We start from the raw sequence: 19,784 nt of genomic DNA, 5'->3' as shown, positions 1-19,784 counted from the left end.
ATTGAAATATGAGCATCTTTTTTTACGCTAAGATCTTTAAAATTACACACTAAATGTTAAATATTTAGCAAGGTAGATTTAAAAAAAAAACTTAGCAGTAAAAAGTAATTTTTTAATTGATGGACCAATTCACCTGGAAGCCTGAGGGCCAAAAAAATTTTGTTTGAGGGCCACATTTGGCCCACAGGCCATAGTTTGGACATGTCTGGTCTAGTGTATTCTGATTCCTGACCTAGTCGCTGGAGAGAAATGAAATTGAGTGGAGGCACTAGGTGGCGCCAGCCTGATTACTAAAAAACACCGTATTTAGGAAAAGCTGCTGGAGAAATTCTGTAAGTGTAAATATTAAGGTTCTGTAACTGCAAACATGGTCAAATAAATGCTCAAATGTTCCATGGTGGATCCTGACACATGCGGGAATCTAACAGAAAAATATTCTGGGGCTTCTGCCTTTCTACTGTCAAATATCACCCTCAACATACACCAAAAGACAAAAAAATGTCTGTCCGCCTGACAAATTGTCATCAAAAGTGATCATTTTCAAAGCATTTCATTGCTTATGTCACTGCCTCAAATGTACATAAAAAACTTCTCAAGTTTATAAGCTTCAGTTTAAGCCCAAGACGACCTTTGTATCTAGAGGGAAACAGCTGCAACGATCAAAGTTCTTCACTGTCAAATTGGCAGAAAACAGAACTTTCAGGCTTTACGGTTTCATATGGGATTAAGCAGGATTTTTTTTCAAAGACATAATATAAACGTTTTCATAACAAAGCGCCGTGTGCTGTGAGCCCCTCCTGTGGATCGCTGCACATCACACTAAAGCAGTGGACTACATGATGTTGCTGAATCCTACGTGTATCACCGATTAAGAGAATAAAATTGGAGAAGGAAGTGCGTACGTACAGGTGGAGGTGAAAACGGCATCTTGAAAATAAGCGAATAAAGATGGAAGAATCATTCCAAATACAACTTTGGGTGAGTAAATTGTGAAGGGAAACAACTATAAAATGGTGAAAAGCTCTGAAAAGTCAATTTTGTAGAATGGGTCTGCTTTAAAGCCACAGTATGTAACTTTTTAGCCCCAAAATAGACCTAACTTTTTTTTTTTTCATGTTTTTTTTGTACTGAAAATCATAATATAAACATGTGTCCTTATTGTGTGCAGGCTCGCATCTCCACAGACCTGACTCTTCTTGTTTCCTCTTTCTTGTTTCCATGGAAATATCGTTCCTTCGTCTATAATATTCCACAGTTTGACAGAAAACTTATTCCACTTTCCCCACACACGTTTAAGATCAGAAAAACCCGTTCATGTGCACGGTGTTTATCTTTCATTTACTGACTAATTAAAGTGACAGTGTGTAACTTTCTGGAGGTGGGACGTCTCCTGCATGATTCCATTCCATTAAAGCCAGTTTGGAACATTCTCCATGGAGATATGCCATACTGACCTCCTCCAGGTCAGATAAGAGTCAGGTTTGTGGAGATGCGAGCCTGTTTCATGTTTATCTGTATTTTTCAGTCCAATAAAAACACCCAGATGAAAAAAAAAAACATGCTTTTATTTTAATTAATTTTAGTAGTAGTAGTTAAGGATGTAACAATAACCAAAATATTGTGATATCGTATCGTCAATACTCACAATATATCGATTAGGGTTTGGTCAAGTGTTAACGGAGGGAAACAGGGGCAGATTTTTGACATTCAAATGTCTCTTATTCAGAAACTAGAGGAACTATTGAAATAAGTAAAGTATCAGAATGTAGGAAAGAGTTACACTCCAACAGGGTCAAGTTAAACCTGTGAGATTCTTTCAAGTTGTTGACAAAAAATTTAAAAACTCATGTTGGTAACGGAGGGAATGAAATATGCAGCACTTTTTGGTCAATAAATCCAAACAGTGATAACTCTTGGTTCTCACTTACATATCCTTAACAAACTGGTTTGAATATTTGCTTCATATAGTTTTCTACCATATGGTACAAGATTAGGTTGAAAAACCTCAGACTTTTTGACTCATGAGATTTTTTATTAATAAAGTTCATGGTAACGGAGGGAAAAGTAACGGAGGGAAAATTGTACAAACAAGTAGAAGGTGCAGGATTTTACATCATTTGTTGCTTTTTTCTTCCAAATTCTTTAATATTACTTCAAAATGAAAGGAAACTATTTCTATAAAATATGTCAGTCCTTCCAAGAAAATTTTTATCATTTTAAATACATTTTTTTTTGAAAAAACATATACGTTCATCAACAGTTCAAAGATGGAATAACACAAGATATGATGAAATACATCCATTTATTTACATGATTTTCAGGTCTTTGAAATTTGGGAAATAATTTTTGTTCCATGTTTCATACATGGTCTGTTTTAAAACGTATGGAACTTTAGAACAAAAATGGTACAGAAAAAAGGTGAACAGTTTCATAAACTAGAGTACATATGTATCTGTTCAATACATTTTTATATCAGATGCATTAACTTGAATTTTTGGCCTTGTTGTTTACTTCTACTTGACTGGGCCCAATTACAAGATCCTTTGCTTAAATAAACATTGGAAACTACATTTCCCATGATTCATTTCAGCGCAGACAACATGAAGAAATATGTTTTTACTTGAATTTGTGGGATTATAATGGATATAATTCACACCAAAATCTTGTCAGTGTATTTTAAAAGCCAAAAAGTGTCCAGTCTACAATGATATCAGCCTCTGCAAAATATTGAAATAAATATCATATCGTGAGCTGCATATCGTGATAATATCGTATCGAGAGAGTTGGATATCGTTACATCCCTAGTAGTAGTTTTGCAGCCTTACAAAACAAAACAAAACAAAACATAGACTACAAGCCCAATGGACCAGGACCGAAAGGGTTTAGACTGACGTAAAAACTACTTATAACGCCAAACCCTGTTAAACAATGACAGAAAGTTACATACTGTGGCTTTAAACTAAGACTTTAAAATATGACTACATTTCCTGTAAAAAATTCCCATGGTCTCAAACTCCCTCTGTCGTCGAAAAGCTGGTACTGAACTTTTTGGGGTCCTTTTCTTGACTCTCTGTCTGAGCCCCGTCTGGACTCGGTCTGGACTCGGTCTGGACTCGGTCTGGACTCGGTCTGGACTCGGTCTGGACTCGGTCTGGACCTGGACTGCGCCCCGGTCTCTCTCTGCGGTCTCTCCCGGTCTCTCTCTGTTCCTGCCGCCCTCCCGTCTCCCTCCTCTGCTCCGGTCTTTACGGGGTGACGCGGATTGGGTTATCTCCCTGTTTATGGGGTGACACGGATCCGGCGGCGGCCATCTTGAAGCTCCTCGCTCGTTGGTCTGAAGGCGTTTGAGGACGAGAGCCGCGCTGATACAAGACGCTTTGATCAGAACTTTATTTAACCGAAGGAAGATAAAACTAACCCTAAACCATAAAAATAAAAGGATGACGTGGAGGTTAAATCGACCAGAAGAGGCACAGTGAGGAAAAAACATCACGTCTTCAGCTTTTTGTAGTTCCATCAAAATCATGTGTCTCATTCGTTCATTCGTTTTTCAAAATAAAACCAAAAATAAGAACCAAAACCAAAATGAAAAAAACACATAACGATTTGTTTTTTCAGTTTTCGATTTTGTGTTTAAATGAAGAATGGAAAAAAACGGATAAAGGACTGAACCAGGACTAAAACAGGTCTTAGTGTCGGGACGGGCCCAGCGGTGCGCCCGTGTAGACCAGGACCACACCAGGACTGAGACCGGGACCAGGACCAGGACTAGGACTGAGACCAGGACCAGACCAGAACCACCTCTAGGACTGAGACCAAGACTGAGACTGGGACTTAGATCGGGACAACATCAGGACTGAGACGAAGACCAGACCGGGACCGGACCAGGACTGAGACCAGGACTAAGACTGAGCCTGAGATCGAGACCAGACTGGGACTGATACCGGGACTGAGACCAGGACCAGACTGGGACCAGACTGGGACTGAAACTAGGACTGAGAGCAGAACCAGACCAGGCCAAGATCAGGACTGAGACCAGGACCAGACTGGGACTGACACTGGAACTGAGACCAGGACTGAGGCCAGAACCAGACCAGAGTCAGGACCAGGACTGAGATCAGGACTGAGACTGTGGGACTTAGGCCAGGACCAGACCAGGACTGAGACCGAGACTGAGACCGGGACCAGACTGGGACTGAGACTGGGACTCAGACCGGGACCAGACCAGAACTGAGACCAGGACAAGATCAGGACTGAGACCAGGACTGAGACCAGAACCAGACCAGAGCCAGGACCAGGACTAAGATCGGGACTGAGACTGTGGGACTTAGACCAGGACCAGACCAGAACTGAGACCAAGACTGAGACCAGGACCAGACCGGGAGTGCGACCAGGACATGGCCGCTGTTCAGACTGGGACTGAGACTAGGACTGAGACCAGGACTAGACCGGGCCAGACCGGGACCTCAGTCAGTCTGGTCTGAAAGCAGGACTGAAACCAGGACCAGACCAGGACTGAAACCGGGACCAGACTGGAACTGAGACTGGGACCAGACTGAAACCAGGACTGAGACTGGGAACAGACCAGGACTGGGACCGGGACCAGACCGGGACTGAGACCGGGACCAGACCAAGACCAGACCAGGACCAGACCGGAACTGAGACAGGTTTAGTCCTGGTTCAGTCCTGGTTCAGTCCTGGTTCAGTCCGGCGTTGCAATTTAAATCACGTAGACGTTTTTTTTCCATTATCCATTTTTTTTCCATCTTTCATTTAAACACATTTACATTTTAGTTTTGGAGACAAATAATGAAGAAAACAGTTGCTTTTTCATTTTATTATTTTTGGTTTTATTTTGAAAAATGAATGAACGAACGATAAACAGATTCAGTAAACTCTTTCTCTTCATATGTGAAGTTGTTTCCCTAAAAAAAAATCCAACTTATCTATGTTTTTTTCTTCTTCATGACACATTTTTTGGCCGGAGCGACTTATTATCCGGAGAATACAGTACGTTATGTGTTCGCAGTAATCCCCTGGAGAAGTGTAATACTCCCTCTTTAAAATGAATTTACTTTTTGGAGCTTTCTTCTCTGTTATAATGTGAGTTTTTAGAGTCGTTCGTACAGGTTTAAAGTTTACCTCCGGAGGTCGAGGCCGAGTTGCTCAGAAGTGACACCGAGGATGAAGAACTGAATGGATTTATTGATCTGGAGTGAGATGGAGAGTTTGGTAAAAAATAAAACAAAAAAACAACTATTTTCTTCATTATTTGTCTCCAAAACCAAAATGGAAAAAAAACAAACAAACAAAAAAACAGATAACGATTTGTTTTCTCAGTTTTCAGTTTTGTGTTTTAATGAATAATGGACTTTGAACCAGGACTAAAACAGGACTAAAACAGGTCTGAGTGTCGGAACGGGCCCAGCTGTGCGCCCCTGTAGACCAGGACCAGACCGGGACTGAGACCAGGACTGAGACTAGGACTGAGACCAGGATCAGACCAGGACTGAGAAAGGGACTGGCACCAGGACCAGACTGGAACTCAGACCGGGACCAGACCGGGACTGAGACCAGGACCAGACTGGAACTCAGACCGGGACCAGACCAGGACTGAGACCAGGACCAGACCAGAACCAACACTAGAACTCAGACCGGGACTGAGACTGGGACTTAGGCCGGGACAAGATCAGGACTGAGACCAGAACTCAAACCAGGACTAAGACTAAGACTGAGGCCAGGACTGAGACCGGGACCAGACCAGAAACAACACTAGGACTGAGACCAGAACTCAAACCAGGACTAAGACTAGTACTGAGACCAGGACCAGACCGGGACCAGACCGGGACTGAAACCAGGACCAGACTGGGACTGAGACTGGGACTGAGACCAGGACTGAGACCAGGACCAGACTGGGACTGAGACTGGGAGTGAGACCGGAATTAGACCGTGACTGAGACCGTCCGGGACCAGACCAGAACCAGGACCAGGACCAGACCAGGACTGAGACCAGCACTGAGAACGGGACCAGAACGGAACTGAGACCAGGACTGAGACCGACTTATTCCTGGTTTAGTCCTGGTTCAGTCCTGGTTCAGTCCTGGTTCAGTCCTGGTTTAGTCCTGGTTCAGTCCTGGTTCAGTCCTGGTTCAGTTCAGTTCTGGTTCAGTCCTGGTTCAGTCCTGGTTTAGTCCTGGTTCAGTTCAGTCTCTGGTTCAGTCCTGGTTCAGTCCTGGTTCAGTCCTGGTTCAGTCCTGGTTCAGTCCTGGTTCAGTCCTGGTTCAGTCCTGGTTCAGTCCTGGTTCAGTCCTGGTTTAGTCCTGGTTCAGTCCTGGTTCAGTCCGGCGTTGCAGTTTAAGTCACGTAGACGTTTTTTTTTTCCATTATCCGTTTTTTTTCCATTTTTCATTTAAACACATTTACATTTTAGTTTTGGAGACAAATAATGAAGAAAACTGTTGCTTTTTCATTTTATTATTTTTGGTTTTATTTTGAAAAAAAATGAACGAATGATACATGGATTTGTTAAACTTGTTCTGTTCATATGTAACGTTAAGTTGTTTCCCTCAAAAAGTCCAACTTATCTATGTTTTTTTCTTCTTCGTGACACATTTTTTGGCCGGAGCGACTTATAATCCAGAAAATACAGGACGTTATGAGTTTGTAAGTAATCAGTAATCCCCCGCAGAAGTGTAATACTCCCTCTTTAAAATGAAACCTTCGCTCTGCCTCCTCTTCTCGCTTCCATCAAACTCAAACATACACACGGCCTCCTCCTCTCCTCTGACTCTCGCCCTCCCCTCCCTCCCTCCTCCTCGCCCATGCATCACCGCTCTTTTGTTTTATTTGGACTAATCTCCCGCGTTCATCATGCCGCCGCTCTCTCCCCGCCGCGGCCTGGCCTTCCTTCTCCCCTGTCACTTTTTTTTCCAAACAGGTCTCAAAATGGCGGCGCCGATCAAAAGCGGGGAAAGGCGCTGGAGACGGAGCAGACGCGCGCTCCCGGGAAAGTGATTTGGAAAAGGTCAGAGGATGGACGTGTGTTTGGGAGCCTGGAGAAACAGCGGGGAGAAGCTGTCGCCGAGGTTAATGGAGGAGCTACACGGATATCAACACAGAGAACAAAGCGGCGCGAGCGTAATGACTCCACATACATGTATCTGTGTATACACCCGCGCGGATAGAATTACTCAACTCTGCAGCTCGCACTTTTTCAAACGCGCCGCTCCCGGACAGCGCGCTCACATTCTACAGCTCTGGACGGCTCCCTAAAGGTGCACTGCGTAACTTTTCCGCTGGAGGTTTCCGTCACCTGCTCGTTTCTGTGGAGATGTCGTCGCTCTGCTTTACATTTATTCAATTGCAGGTGGTTTTAAAGCTCGGAAATACCGAGAAGAACACGCCGCTCCACAGATCTGACCTGTGACTCGGTCTGGTTTAGTCTCCGTGGGGATTGAAAGGTTTAAAGCCATACCGTGGAACATTCCAGACCAAGCAATAACATCTCAATGGGGGGGAAAAAACGGCGAAACAATGCATCTTTTAAGTAAATTACAGGTGACATTTTGAGCACTTTTGATTTAGTGATTTGGTAAAACTGTGCATCATTGGTTCATTCATTTTTCAGAATAAAATAAAAAAATAAGAAAACGAAAAAACAACTATTTTCTTCATTATTTGTCTCCAAAACCAAAATGAAAAAACAGATAATGATTCGTTTTTTCAGTTTTTGATTTTGTGTTTGTTCATGGAAACAGTTTCCCATTTCCATGACTTAAACTGCGATGCCGAACTGAACCAGGACTGAGCCAGGACTGAGCCAGGACTGAACCAGGACTGAAGCCAGGACTGAGCCAGGACTAAACCAGGACTGAGCCAGGACTGAGCCAGGACTGAGCCAGGACTGAACCAGGACTGAACCAGGACTGAACCAGGACTGAGCCAGGACTGAGCCAGGACTGAGCCAGGACTGAGCCAGGACTGAACCAGGACTGAACCAGGACTGAGCCAGGACTGAGCCAGGACTGAACCAGGACTGAACCAGGACTGAGCCAGGACTGAGCCAGGACTGAACCAGGACTGTGGGGACTTGCCCAGAGGTGCGCCCGCATAGACCGTTGGGTGATCAGGGCAGTGAGTGGGGTTGCCTCTCCACAGATCTGACCTGTAACTTGGTTGGACTGGTGGTCTCGCGTGCTTGTTTCCATGGAAATGGATACGTCTAATGCCATGCTGTGGAACATTACAGGCAAAGCAATAGCATATCTAACATTAACATGGCATCAGTACAACTACAGAGGATGAAGAAGAGAGGGTCAGAGGAGCAGAGGAAATAAAAATAAACTCCATCCATCCATTTTCTTCCTCTTCTCCAGGGTCGGGTGGCGGGGGCGCCAGTCTGGGCAGGGACTCACAGACTTCTTCCACCTCCAGCTCCTCCGGGGGGACCAGAGGTGTACCCAGGCCAGTCGACCAGATGACCGAGCCTCAGCTGCTCCTGTCGACGTGGAGGAGCTGCGGCTCTACTCCGAGCTCCTCCCGTGTGACTGAGCTCCTCACTCTGTCTCTAAGGGAGACGCCCAGACGCCCTGCGGGGGAAACTCATTTGTGCCGCTTGTATCCGCGATCTCATCCTTTTGGTCATGACCCAGAGCTCATGACCAGAGGTGAGGAGTCATAGATCGTATATATGAGTGGACATAACTAAAGCACTAGTCGCCGTGTGCCAAATAGGAAGTTCTCCAGGAGGCTCTTCTGGCTCCTTCTGACTCTGGCTCCAATTGACTTACATTAAGATCTTGTGACTCTTCTCTCTGTACCTGCTGCTGTGAGCCTCGTCATTTTGGTCTGAAAATATTAACCTGCTCTAAAGAATCCAACATTTTTTTTTCTGCTACTTTGTCATTAAAAAAATCCTATTCATAACGTAAAGCCTGGCTCCAGACTCGCTCCTGTAACCGTGAGCATCATGAGCCTCATTCGAACGCTGTGGGTGACGTCACACTCAGGCTACGTTCAGACTGCAGCCTGAAGTGACCTAAATCCCATTTTTTTGGCCCCTTTGTGACCTGTATCTGATCTTTTCAAATGTGACCCAGGACACTTGGATATGTGCTCCTGAAACTGACACATATCTGATCTTTTGACATGTGACTTCAGTCTGAACGGCCAAAGTGCATTCATCCACCTACACGTTATCAACAAGACACAAACGTCACTATTCTGCACTGAAGCAGGCGAAAATTGTTAATGAACTCTGTGTGACTGAAGTTATCTCAATCTCCTCCTTACAATAAGTAAGTTGTTCATGTTCTGGTTCCGGTACGAGAGGAACTTTAAAATCTCCAGGTGCTCGATGCTGCGTCCATGTTTGGACAACATCCGTAAACACAGAGACGCTCGCTGCGGTTGACGTCGTCGTGTCTCCAGTGTCACATGTGGGACACTTTTGGGCCGTTTAATGTTCACACTGGAGTCACATACAAGTCACATTTAATTGGAAATGTGAACGACCTCGAAAAAACATCGGATTTCACAAAAAAATTGGGATTGAGCGTTAAACCTGCAGTCTGAACGTAGCCTTAATCCACTTCTTTTATCAAAGCTATGGTAGGAATATATAGGCAAGTTTCATTGTTGACAAAAGCGTGCGTTGCATGCTGGGAATTATTTTGGTCGGTGGCAAGAAACACAAATTCAACATGACGGACGGAGCGAGAAAGCACGTAAAGGGTATTGATCCCGGTTATTTATCCACTCTAACGGCAGAGGACCCAAGACCATTTGACCAGAAATTGGTCATAAGCATCGACGGACGACAAATCACCCTTTTCAACCCCGACAAAAGTTGAACCAAACCAAATTTCTGGTCAGAATCGCCAACTACCTGGACAAATATTCACTTTGACGATATCCACAATGACTTGGTGGAAACTCCTGGGCCATTCACAGCAGAAAAGATGAAAACCTCCAAGAGTCTCGATGTGTTGTTGAACTTGTTGAGTCCACGGTTTGTTAGGATCTTCTACGTTTGCTCTGCGGATGTTTGAAAGTCGTTTAATTCACCGTTAGTGGTTCTTTTCACTCAGAATACGAAAAAGACATTTTCCTTCTTCTGTGCTTCTATTTGTGCGTCCGATAATGCAGCAGGAATTTACCATTATTGGGGATAAATACGCGAGGTTACGCACTGTGTTTGACGCTACCGTGTTTCTTGCCTCCGACCAAAATATTTCCCAGCAGCAACGCGGGCTTTTAATAACAATGACGTCAGCTGAAACTCAACTATACTGACGGTAAATCGAGAGTTTTGCTGTTCGGCTCAGCTCCCTCTTCACCACAACGGTCCGACACAGCGACCGCATCACCGCCGACGCTGCACCTGTCCACCTGTCAATCTCACACTCGAGAACAAGACCCCGACACACTTGAACTCCTCCGCTTGAAAACAAAATCACATTTCTAACCCACTTTTGTTGTGTAGTTCAAAGCTCCGCTGTGACCCGCTTCTCTCACATCACAGAAACATTTGTGCGTCTTTTGGCTCTAATAGACACAACGCGGCTCCTCCACTTTGCGTCCTCTTCATTATCGGCCTTTTGACGTTTTCGTGCCGCCGCCGCCGCCGCCGTGGACTCGGACGACGCTTTCGGTTTGCGTTCACTTCAGAGCTCAGACCCCCGCTCACGTCCATCACTGAGACGCCGCTAAAAGCCCGGGCGGACATGTCGTAAATGACCGTGTGGCTTTGATGTAAAGGTTAACTTAAAGAGGAGGAGGTTCTAATGAGGGTTTTCTATAGGCCCGCGTTTTACCCACAATGCACCGCTCTGCTCAGGCACAAAAGGTGAGTTCAACATAAAGACACTGTTAAACATAAAGGCCCAAGGTCTACAGGTTTTATGTTTTCGTAAATATACGACGACGCTGCTCAGGAATAATGTAAATATCCTCTGTCACTTTTCGGCTGGGGCTCCGTCACCTGCTTGTTTCCATGGATACGTCATTGTTCTGCCTGGAATGTCCCGCAGTGTGACTTTAAACAGCTCGACTTTACATTTATTCAATCACAGGTGGATTTACAGCTCAAAAACTAGCAGCAGTAGTAGTAGTTGTAGTAGTAGTATAGTAGTAGTGGTAGTACGAGTAGTAGTATATTAGTAGTAGTATTGTCGTAGCAGCAGTAGTAGCAGTATTAGTACCTAAGCTAGAGTAGTAGTAGTAAAAGTAGTAGTAGTAGTAGTAGTAGTAGTAGTAGTAGCAGCAGTAGTGATTGTTGTGTAGTAGTAGTAGTAGTAGTAGTAGTAGTAGTAGTAGTAGTAGTAGTAGTAGTAGTAGTAGTAGTGGTTGTAGTGGTAGTAGTAGTATTAGTAGTAATAGTAGTAGTAGTAGTGGTAGTGGTAGTAATAATATAGTAGTATAGTAGTAGTAATAGTAGCAGTAGTGGTATAGTAGTAGTAATACTGGTAGTAGTATAGTAGTAGTAGTTGTAGTAGTGTAGTAGCAGTAGTAGTAGTAGTACTAGTAGTATAGTAGTAGTAGTGGTAGTAGCAGTAGTAGTACTAGTAGTATTAGTACAGTCGTAGCAACAGTAGTAGCAGTAGCGGCATAAGTAGTTGTTTTAGCAGTAGTAGTAGTAGTAGTTGTAGTAGTTATACCTAAGATGGAGTAGTAATAGTAGCAGTAGTAATTGTCGTCGTCATAGTAATAGTTGTAGTAATTTTAGTTGTAGTATTAGTAGTACAGTAGTAGCAGTAGCAACAGTAGCAGTAGTAGTAGTAGAAGTATAGTCATTGCAGCAGAAGTAGTAGCAGTAGTTGTAGTTGTAGTTATAGTAGTAGTAGCAGTATAAGTACCTAAGCTGAAGTAGTAGTAGTAGTAGTAGTAGTAGTAGAGGGTTTGTAGTTACACTAACATTAAATGCTTATAATGTCATTTGTTTTGGAGTAAATACTCATATATATCTCGTATTTAAATGCCATAATAGTAGAATATTCCATGAAAAAACACCATGGAGTCAGGCAGGTGGCGAACCCTCTACCAGAAAAGTTCCACAGTGCAGCTTTAACCCTCTAACAACACAGATCCAGATGTGATTGTACCTTTTTTTAAATCTTAAATAACTCTGGCCTCGCACAGTTCTTCGAAATATTAAAGTACAATTCATTTTCTGCTGAGGCTCGCGTTGTTGTAAACCGCTGCGCCCCCTGCTGGCGGCACACGCACTTACACATCCAAACAAGACTCACGCACACTCACGCACACACACACGCACGCGCACGCACGGACTAATACTCCGACAAGAACTGGCGCTGCGCAGGAAAATGGAGGCTGCATCTCAAACTAAACGCGTTTTAAACTCTAACCTAAAAGTAAAATAATTAGTCTTACGTTATAATGAAGTGTTTTTATCATCATTTATCTGCATAATTTCTCTCTGTTTAAAATAATGAGAGGAATGAGCTTTTATAAACCTCGATATGAGCAGTTTTAGTTTCTCTTTGTGTCTTATAATATGAAATGTAACTTGTTCCGGTTTCCTCTTGCGTTTATTGTGAAAATCGCGCTGTTCTGAGCTTAAAAATGACATTAAAGTGTTTGTTTCTGTGATTTTGTTTTGTCCAGCAGGGGGCGACTGCACACACGGAATGGGCAGCACCAGAACCGAACCAGCGCGGGTCACTCCACCTCTGCTCCGGGTTTTATCACTGAAGAGTCTGAGTTGTGGTTTTGGTGAGACGCGGTTTCAGGTCGGGGCTGTTTGGACCAAGTTTATGTTTTATTGAATCTGGATTTGAGCAAAAGTGTCAAATATCAGACGACAAAAGGCCAGAGCTACTTTATATCCACTATCTGTGTACTTATTTGGCACACAGTAGTAGTAGTAGTAGTAATAGTAGTAGCGGTAGTAGTTGTTGTAATAGAAGAAGCAGCAGTAGTAGTAGCAGTAGTTGTACCTAAGCTGGAGTAGTCATAGTAGTAGTAGTAGTAGTAGTTAGTTAGTTATTGTAGTTGTAGTACTTGCAGTAGTAGTAGCACTTGTAGTAGTAGTAGTAGTTGTTGTTGTAGTAGCATCAGCAGAAGAAGCAGTAGTATGTACTTAAGCTGAAGTAGTAGTAGTGTAATAGTAGCAGTAGCAACAGTATAGCAGTAGTAATAGCAGTAGTTGTAGTAGTAGTAGTAGTAGCAGCAGTAGTAGTACCTAAACTGTAGTAGTAGTAGTAGTAGTAGTAGTAGTAGTAGCAGCAGTAGCAGCAGCAACAGTAGTAGTAGTAGTAGTATTTATTTATTTTTTTGTGTGTGCTAGCAGCAACGGGAGTAGCAGTAGTAGCACCTAAACTGTAGTAGTAGTAGTAATAGTAGTAGTAGTAGTAGTAGTAGTAGTAGTGTAATAGTAGCAGTAGCAACAGTAGTAGTAATTGTAGTTACAGTAGTAGTTGTCATAGTAGTAGTAGTAATTGTTGTTGTTGTAGTATAGAAATAGTAGCAGTATTAGTACCTAAGCTGTAGTATTAGTAGTAGTTGTACTAGTAGTAGCAGTAGTAATACTAGTAGCTGTTATTGTAGTAGTAGTCGTAAGTAGTAGTAGTTGTTGTAGCTGTAGCTGTAGTTGTAGTAGTAGCAGCAGTGGTAGTAGCAGTCGAAGTACTTAAACTGAAGTAGTGGTAGTAGTACTTGTAATAATAGTAATAGTCACAGTAGCAACAGTAGTAGTAACTGTAGTTGCAGTAGTAGTTGTCTTAGTAGTAGTAGTAGCTGTAGTAGTAGTAGTTGTTGTTGTAGTATAGTAGTAGTAGCAGCAATAGTAGCAGTATTAGTACCTAAGCTGGAGCAGTAGTAGCAACAGTAGTAGTAACAGTAGTAGTAGTAGTAGTAGTAGTTGTAGTAGTAGTTGTATAGTAATAGTAGCAGCATTAATACCTAAGCTGGAGTAGTAGTAGTAAAAGTAGCAGTAGCAACAGTAGTAGTAATAGTAGTAGCAGTAGTAGTTGTCCTTGTAATATAGTCATAGCTGTAGTAGCAGTATTAGTACCTAAGATGGAGTAGTAGTAGTCGTCATAGTAGCAACAGTAGCAGCAGAAGCAGCAGTAGTAGTAGAAGTATCTAAGTATAGTATAGTAGTACTTGTAATAGTAGTAATAGTAGCAGTAGCAACAGCAGTAGTAATGGTAGTAGCAGTAGTAGTTGCTTTTGTTGTAGTATAGTAGTAGTAGCAGCAGTAGTAGCAGTATTAGTACCTAAGATAGTAGTAGTAGTAGTAGTAGTAGTAGTATAGTCGTAGCGGCAGTAGTAACAGTTATAGTACCTAAGCTTAAGTAGTAGTAGCAACAGTAGTAGTAATAGTAGTAGTTTTAGTAGTAGTATAGTAGTTGTAGCAATATTAGTCCCTAAGCTGGAGTAGTAGTAGTAACAGAAGTAGTAGTAGTAGTAGTAGTAGTAGTAGTAGTACATTAAATACATATATTGTCATTGTTTTTAAGTTCATTTTTGAGAAAGTTGGACGTTTTAACAGATCCAAACTGAACCTCGGCACTTTGTTTTCGTGTAGGTCCGGCCAAGTACTAACTTTTAAGCACATAGTAGTAGTAGTAGTAGTAGCAGTAATAGTAGTAGTGATGGTCAAATAAACTGCACTTCTAACACTTGTAGTAGTACTTCGACTTCGACAAAATGTATCGATCGACAAGGAACGTGATTTGGATTCATAAGAGCAGGTGATGTGTTGATTTCAGTCACTTAAACGCCGAACTGTCACTTACTTCTGTCTCTGATTGGCTGTGAGGAAGAGGAAGAAGAGACAAAATCGTGGGCAGAGGCGGAGAGAGGAAGAGGAAGAGAAAGAGGGGGAGGGAGTAGAGCGATACGCAAAGAGAAAGAGCTTCCATAAGAGCGTGATGAGCTAATGGGAGTCCACATTCTAATTTGGTTAAATGTATTTTTTAGACTAAGCAAAAGGCGCAGAGTGGAACTGCTGACGGCACCATCTGCAGCTTTTAAAAAACACGCCCATAGACAAAAAAAAAATGAAAACGAAGCTCCCATTAGATTCTATTAGTACAGTGTTTGGATGGGGTTTCACTCTCGGTAGTGTTTTTCCACCTGTTCGCAGTCTCGCTTTTGCTTTTCGCACATTTCCAAACCCTTTACTGCTTTTTTATTCCTTTTTTCTATTTTACATCCGTCTGAAATGCTTCCTTATTTACGTTCTGCATTCAGAGCGTCCAAATTCCTCACCACGACGAGTTTATTGGCGTTTTTCGTGACTTTCAGGGGCGGAGTTTTGCCGTGACGTTGTAAAGCCGACGGCAACTAGCATGCTAACTGCACACTTCCTGATTCTTGGACAATGAAACGCTTTTCTAATTCGACGCAGACGGTACACAGCAAAAACTGAAGGGTTAAAATGTCACGGTGAAATATTTTAGAGTTGTTTTTAACCCAAAAAAGTGTTATTTTAACTATTTGAGAGTTAAATGGGGATTCCAGTTGGGGTTAATTGACAGAGTTGAAGTTAATGTTAATTTTTCACTAGTGTTAATTCAGCTTCCCTTAGTGTTAATTCAACTTCCACTAGTGTTAATTCAACTTCTCTTAGTGTTAATTCAACTTCCTCTAGTGTTAATTCAACTTCCCTTAGTGTTAATTTGGCTCCTCCCACTCACCACTTCAAACTCCTGTGAGAGAAAACCAATTTGAACCAGTTTTGTTCATAATTTCATCTTAAATGAACTAAAATAATGTGGAAAAATAAAACACCTCTATGTGTTGTTTAGCTAAATCAGGATAACTCTAAAAAGTGTTATTTGTTTACTCTCAAAACGTTAACATAACTCTGGATTTCGGGGTTAAACAGGAACTTTGGTCCAGTGTTACTTAAATAACATTTCCAAAAATGTTAAATTAACTCTAGAACAGATTAGACTCATATAAACTCTGAGAAAATGTTAAAATTTATTCTGTGAGAGTCAGTTTTAACACTCCACTTTTGTTGTGTACACAGTGGACTTATTTTGGGAAATAAGGCATTGGAAATATCAGGTATAACGCCTTTAAATTCATGTTTTAGATCACTAAATTAGGCAAAGGAGGTGTTTCATTTGGATATTAATAAGCAGTGTCCCAAAATGATCAGATTTTGTAACAAAGGCAGTTTTAGGCCATTAGCTCTCACATAATCAATTTTAACATTTTCTCTGAGTTTATATGAGTCCAATCTGTTCTAGAGTTAAATTAACATTTTTGGAAATGTTAATTAAGTGACACTGGACCAAAGTTCCTGTTTAACCCAAAATCCAGAGTTATATTAACATTTTGAGAGTAAATGGATAACACTTTGTAGAGTTATCCTGATTTAGCTAAACAACACACGAAGGTAAACACCTTTCTCTTTATTTGAATTAATTTAAGATGAAATTATGAACAAAACTGGTTCAAACTGGTTTTCTCGTGGAAGTTTGAAGTGGTGGGTGGGAAGTGCCAAATTAACTCTAAGGGAAGTTGAATTATCACTAGAGGAAGCTGAATTAACACTAGTGGAAGTTGAATTAACACTAGTGGAAGTTAAATTAACACTAGTGGAAGTTCAGTTAACACAGAGAGAAGTTGAATTTACACTAGAGGAAGTTGAATTAACACTAGTGGGAGTTGAATTAACACTAATGAAAGTTGAAATTACTCTAGTTGAAGTTGAATTAACACTAGAGGAAGTTAACTTCAACCATATCAACTCTGGTAAAGTAGTTAAAATAACACTCTGTGTGTTAAAAACAACTCTGAAATATTTTACCCTGAAATTTTAACCCTCCTGTTTTCGCTGTGTAGTTGGATTTGGTTTCACTCGCTGAAGTGTTCGGATTTTCCACCTGTTTACAGTTTTACTTTTGTTTCCACGCGTTCTGAGACCCCGGCCCCGCGCGCCTCTTGTCCTCGTGTCTCCGGGTTCGTCCGGAGATGGACCTAAACAGAGCGGCCTCCTCCTGTCCCGTCCCCGGCCTCACAGCGCCCTGACCCGGGCACCGCGGCTCCGGCTCCGACGCACCGATCTCTGGACGAAGTTGTGAATAATCTTGGCCTTTTTACCCCCGCGCCGTCAGCAGCCATTATCCACGATCCACGGGGCCCCACGGGAGCCCCGCGGGAGCCCCACGGAGCCCTCTGATCACGCGCACTGATGGATTTGGACAAATTCTTTCTTGTCTCGTGCAGCGCGGGTCGAGTCGAGTCGTCCCTAATTGAACACAACAGAGAGCGGCCACAATGGCGCTAATAGACTGCGAGTTTAGTGATTATCGCCGCAGAAAGAAAAGAAAACGAGGAGCGGGAGGCGGAGGGGTCGAGCCGGGCCGAGGAGCGCCGGAGCCGGGGAGAGAGAGCGCGCAGGGGCGGGGGTGTCGCTAATGAGGAAGCGGGCCGTGCGGAGCTGTGGGCGGCGGGCAGGCGACAGGCGCCGGGGTCCGGACAAAAGGCTGTCTGCGGCCCCCTCCTCTCCCCGGAGCTCGCCCCCTCCTCTCCCCGGAGCCCCCCCCCGCTCCAGCGACACTCAGGGCCGCAGCAGAGCGCGCAGTTTACCGCAACAACAAAGTGTGAGGCGGCGGAGGAACGAGCAGGACGCGACTTCATCACACACATGTTCCTCTTCCTCCAAAACCAAACACACGGATCTGCTCGGGAAACATTATTATAAAGCTGATCTACTTTTCTTCTCTTGTCTTTCTCTTTTTAATTTGATGATGATTATTTATGTTTTGATTTGTTTGTTTTGTAATTTTAATGTAGTACTTTGAATTTCTTTGTGTACGAATTGTGCAGTACAAATAAACTTGTGTTGCCTGTTTGTGTTAGAGTTAAATCTACTTCATGTAAAACTGGTACTACAGGCCGGAGTACTGCATTTCTTATCTTAGTTTTTTTAAGATTTACTGTAAGCGTGACTACACACCCTCTAATACTACTACTACTACTGCTGCTTCTGTTACTGCTACTACTACTGCTACTACAATAGCTAACTACTATTACTACTGATGCTACGACTACTACTATTACTACTACTACAGGTTAGGTACTACTACTACTACTGTTGCTGTTGCTGCTACTACAACAACAACAACAACTACAACTTACTACTATTACAAGTACTACCACTACTACAGCTTAAGTACTACTACTGCTACTACTGCTACTACTACTACTACTACTACTACAGCTTAGGTACTACTACTACTACTACTACTACTACTACTACTACTACTACAGCTTAGGTACTACTACTACTACTACTACTACTACTACTACTACAGCTTAGGTACTACTACTACTACTACTACTACAGCAACTACTACTACTACTACTACTACTACTACTACAGCAACTACTACTACTACCACTACTACTACATCTTAGGTACTACTACTACTACTGCTACTACTACAACAACTACAGCTACTACTATTACAAGTACAACTTCTTCAACTACTACTACCATTACAAGTACTACTACTATGACATGTACTACTACTACTATTAACACTAACTTAGGCACTACTACTACTACTGCTGCTGCTACTACTACCACAACAACTACAGCTACTACTATTACAAGTACTACCACTACTACTTCTATATTTATTACAACTGCCACTGCTACTTCTGCTGCTACAACTACTACAACAACTACTACTACTACAACTACTCCCACTACTATTACTACTACTACTACTACTGCTGCTGCTGCTATAAGAACAGCTACAACTACTACTATTACAAGTACTACCACTAAAACTACTACTAGTACCACCATTACTACTACTCCTACCTCTGCTGCTACTACAATTACTAATATTACAAGTACAACCACTACACCTACAGTTACTACTACTGCTAGTTCTGCTACTGCTACTACTACTACTATACTACTAGAGCTTAGGTAGTACTACTACTACTACTATTACTACTGCTGCTGCTGCTACCACAACAGTAACTACAACTACTACTATTACAAGTACTACCACTATACTACAACTACTACTACTACTGCTGCTGCTGCTACTACTACTACTACTACTACTACTACTACTACTACTACTATTACTGATGCTTCTACAACAACAATTACAACAACTACTACTACTAACTACTACTATTTATCGACTGTAAAGAGAAAAGTATTTTATAAAAACACATTTTGTTTTTAGGAAAAGCATCAAGTCTTCTCAAGTCACAGGGCTCAGGTCCAAGTCAAGTCCCAAGTCATTGACCTTCAAGTCCAAGTCAAGTCCCGAGTCATTGCCCTTCAAGTCAAAGTCAAGTCCCGAGCCACTGACCTTCAAGTCCAAGTCAAGTCCTGAGTCACTGACCTTCAAGTCCAAGTCAAGTCCCAAGTCATTGACCTTCAAGTCCAAGTCAAGTCCCAAGTCATTGACCTTCAAGTCCAAGTCAAGTCCCAAGTCATTGCCCTTCAAGTCCAAGTCAAGTCCCAAGTCATTGACCTTCAAGTCCAAGTCAAGTCCCGAGCCACTGACCTTCAAGTCCAAGTCAAGTCCCAAGTCATTGAGCTTCAAGTCCAAGTCAAGTCCCAAGTCATTGACCTTCAAGTCCAAGTCAAGTCCCAAGTCATTGACCTTGAAGTCCAAGTCAAGTCCCAAGTCACTGACCTTCAAGTCCAAGTCAAGTCCCAAGTCATTGACCTTCAATTCCAAGTCAAGTCCCAAGTCACTGACCTTCAAGTCCAAGTCAAGTCCCGAGTCACTGACCTTCAAGTCCAAGTCAAGTCCCAAGTCATTGACCTT

The 19,784-nt window shown here is 42.5% G+C and overlaps 1 protein-coding gene across 1 annotated transcript in view; it reads right to left on the bottom strand.

The window, feature by feature from the left end:
- The window catches only part of tbx4 (T-box transcription factor 4), a 104,932-nt gene extending 94,206 nt beyond the window's left edge, over positions 1–10,726 (bottom strand). Inside the window, exon 1 of the mRNA XM_055166719.1 lies at positions 10,573–10,726. Within this exon, the coding sequence (XP_055022694.1) occupies positions 10,573–10,726 (154 nt within the window). The remainder of the gene's footprint in view (positions 1–10,572) is intronic.
- Positions 10,727–19,784: the final 9,058 nt, after the last annotated feature.

Source organism: Boleophthalmus pectinirostris, unplaced genomic scaffold (assembly GCF_026225935.1).
Source record: "Boleophthalmus pectinirostris isolate CB_2022bp ecotype Guang Dong unplaced genomic scaffold, ASM2622593v1 HiC_scaffold_9, whole genome shotgun sequence".
NCBI classification, from domain to species: domain Eukaryota; kingdom Metazoa; phylum Chordata; class Actinopteri; order Gobiiformes; family Gobiidae; genus Boleophthalmus; species Boleophthalmus pectinirostris.
The sequence above is the reverse complement of the archived record's forward strand: the minus strand, read 5'-3'. Positions and strand labels throughout refer to the sequence as shown.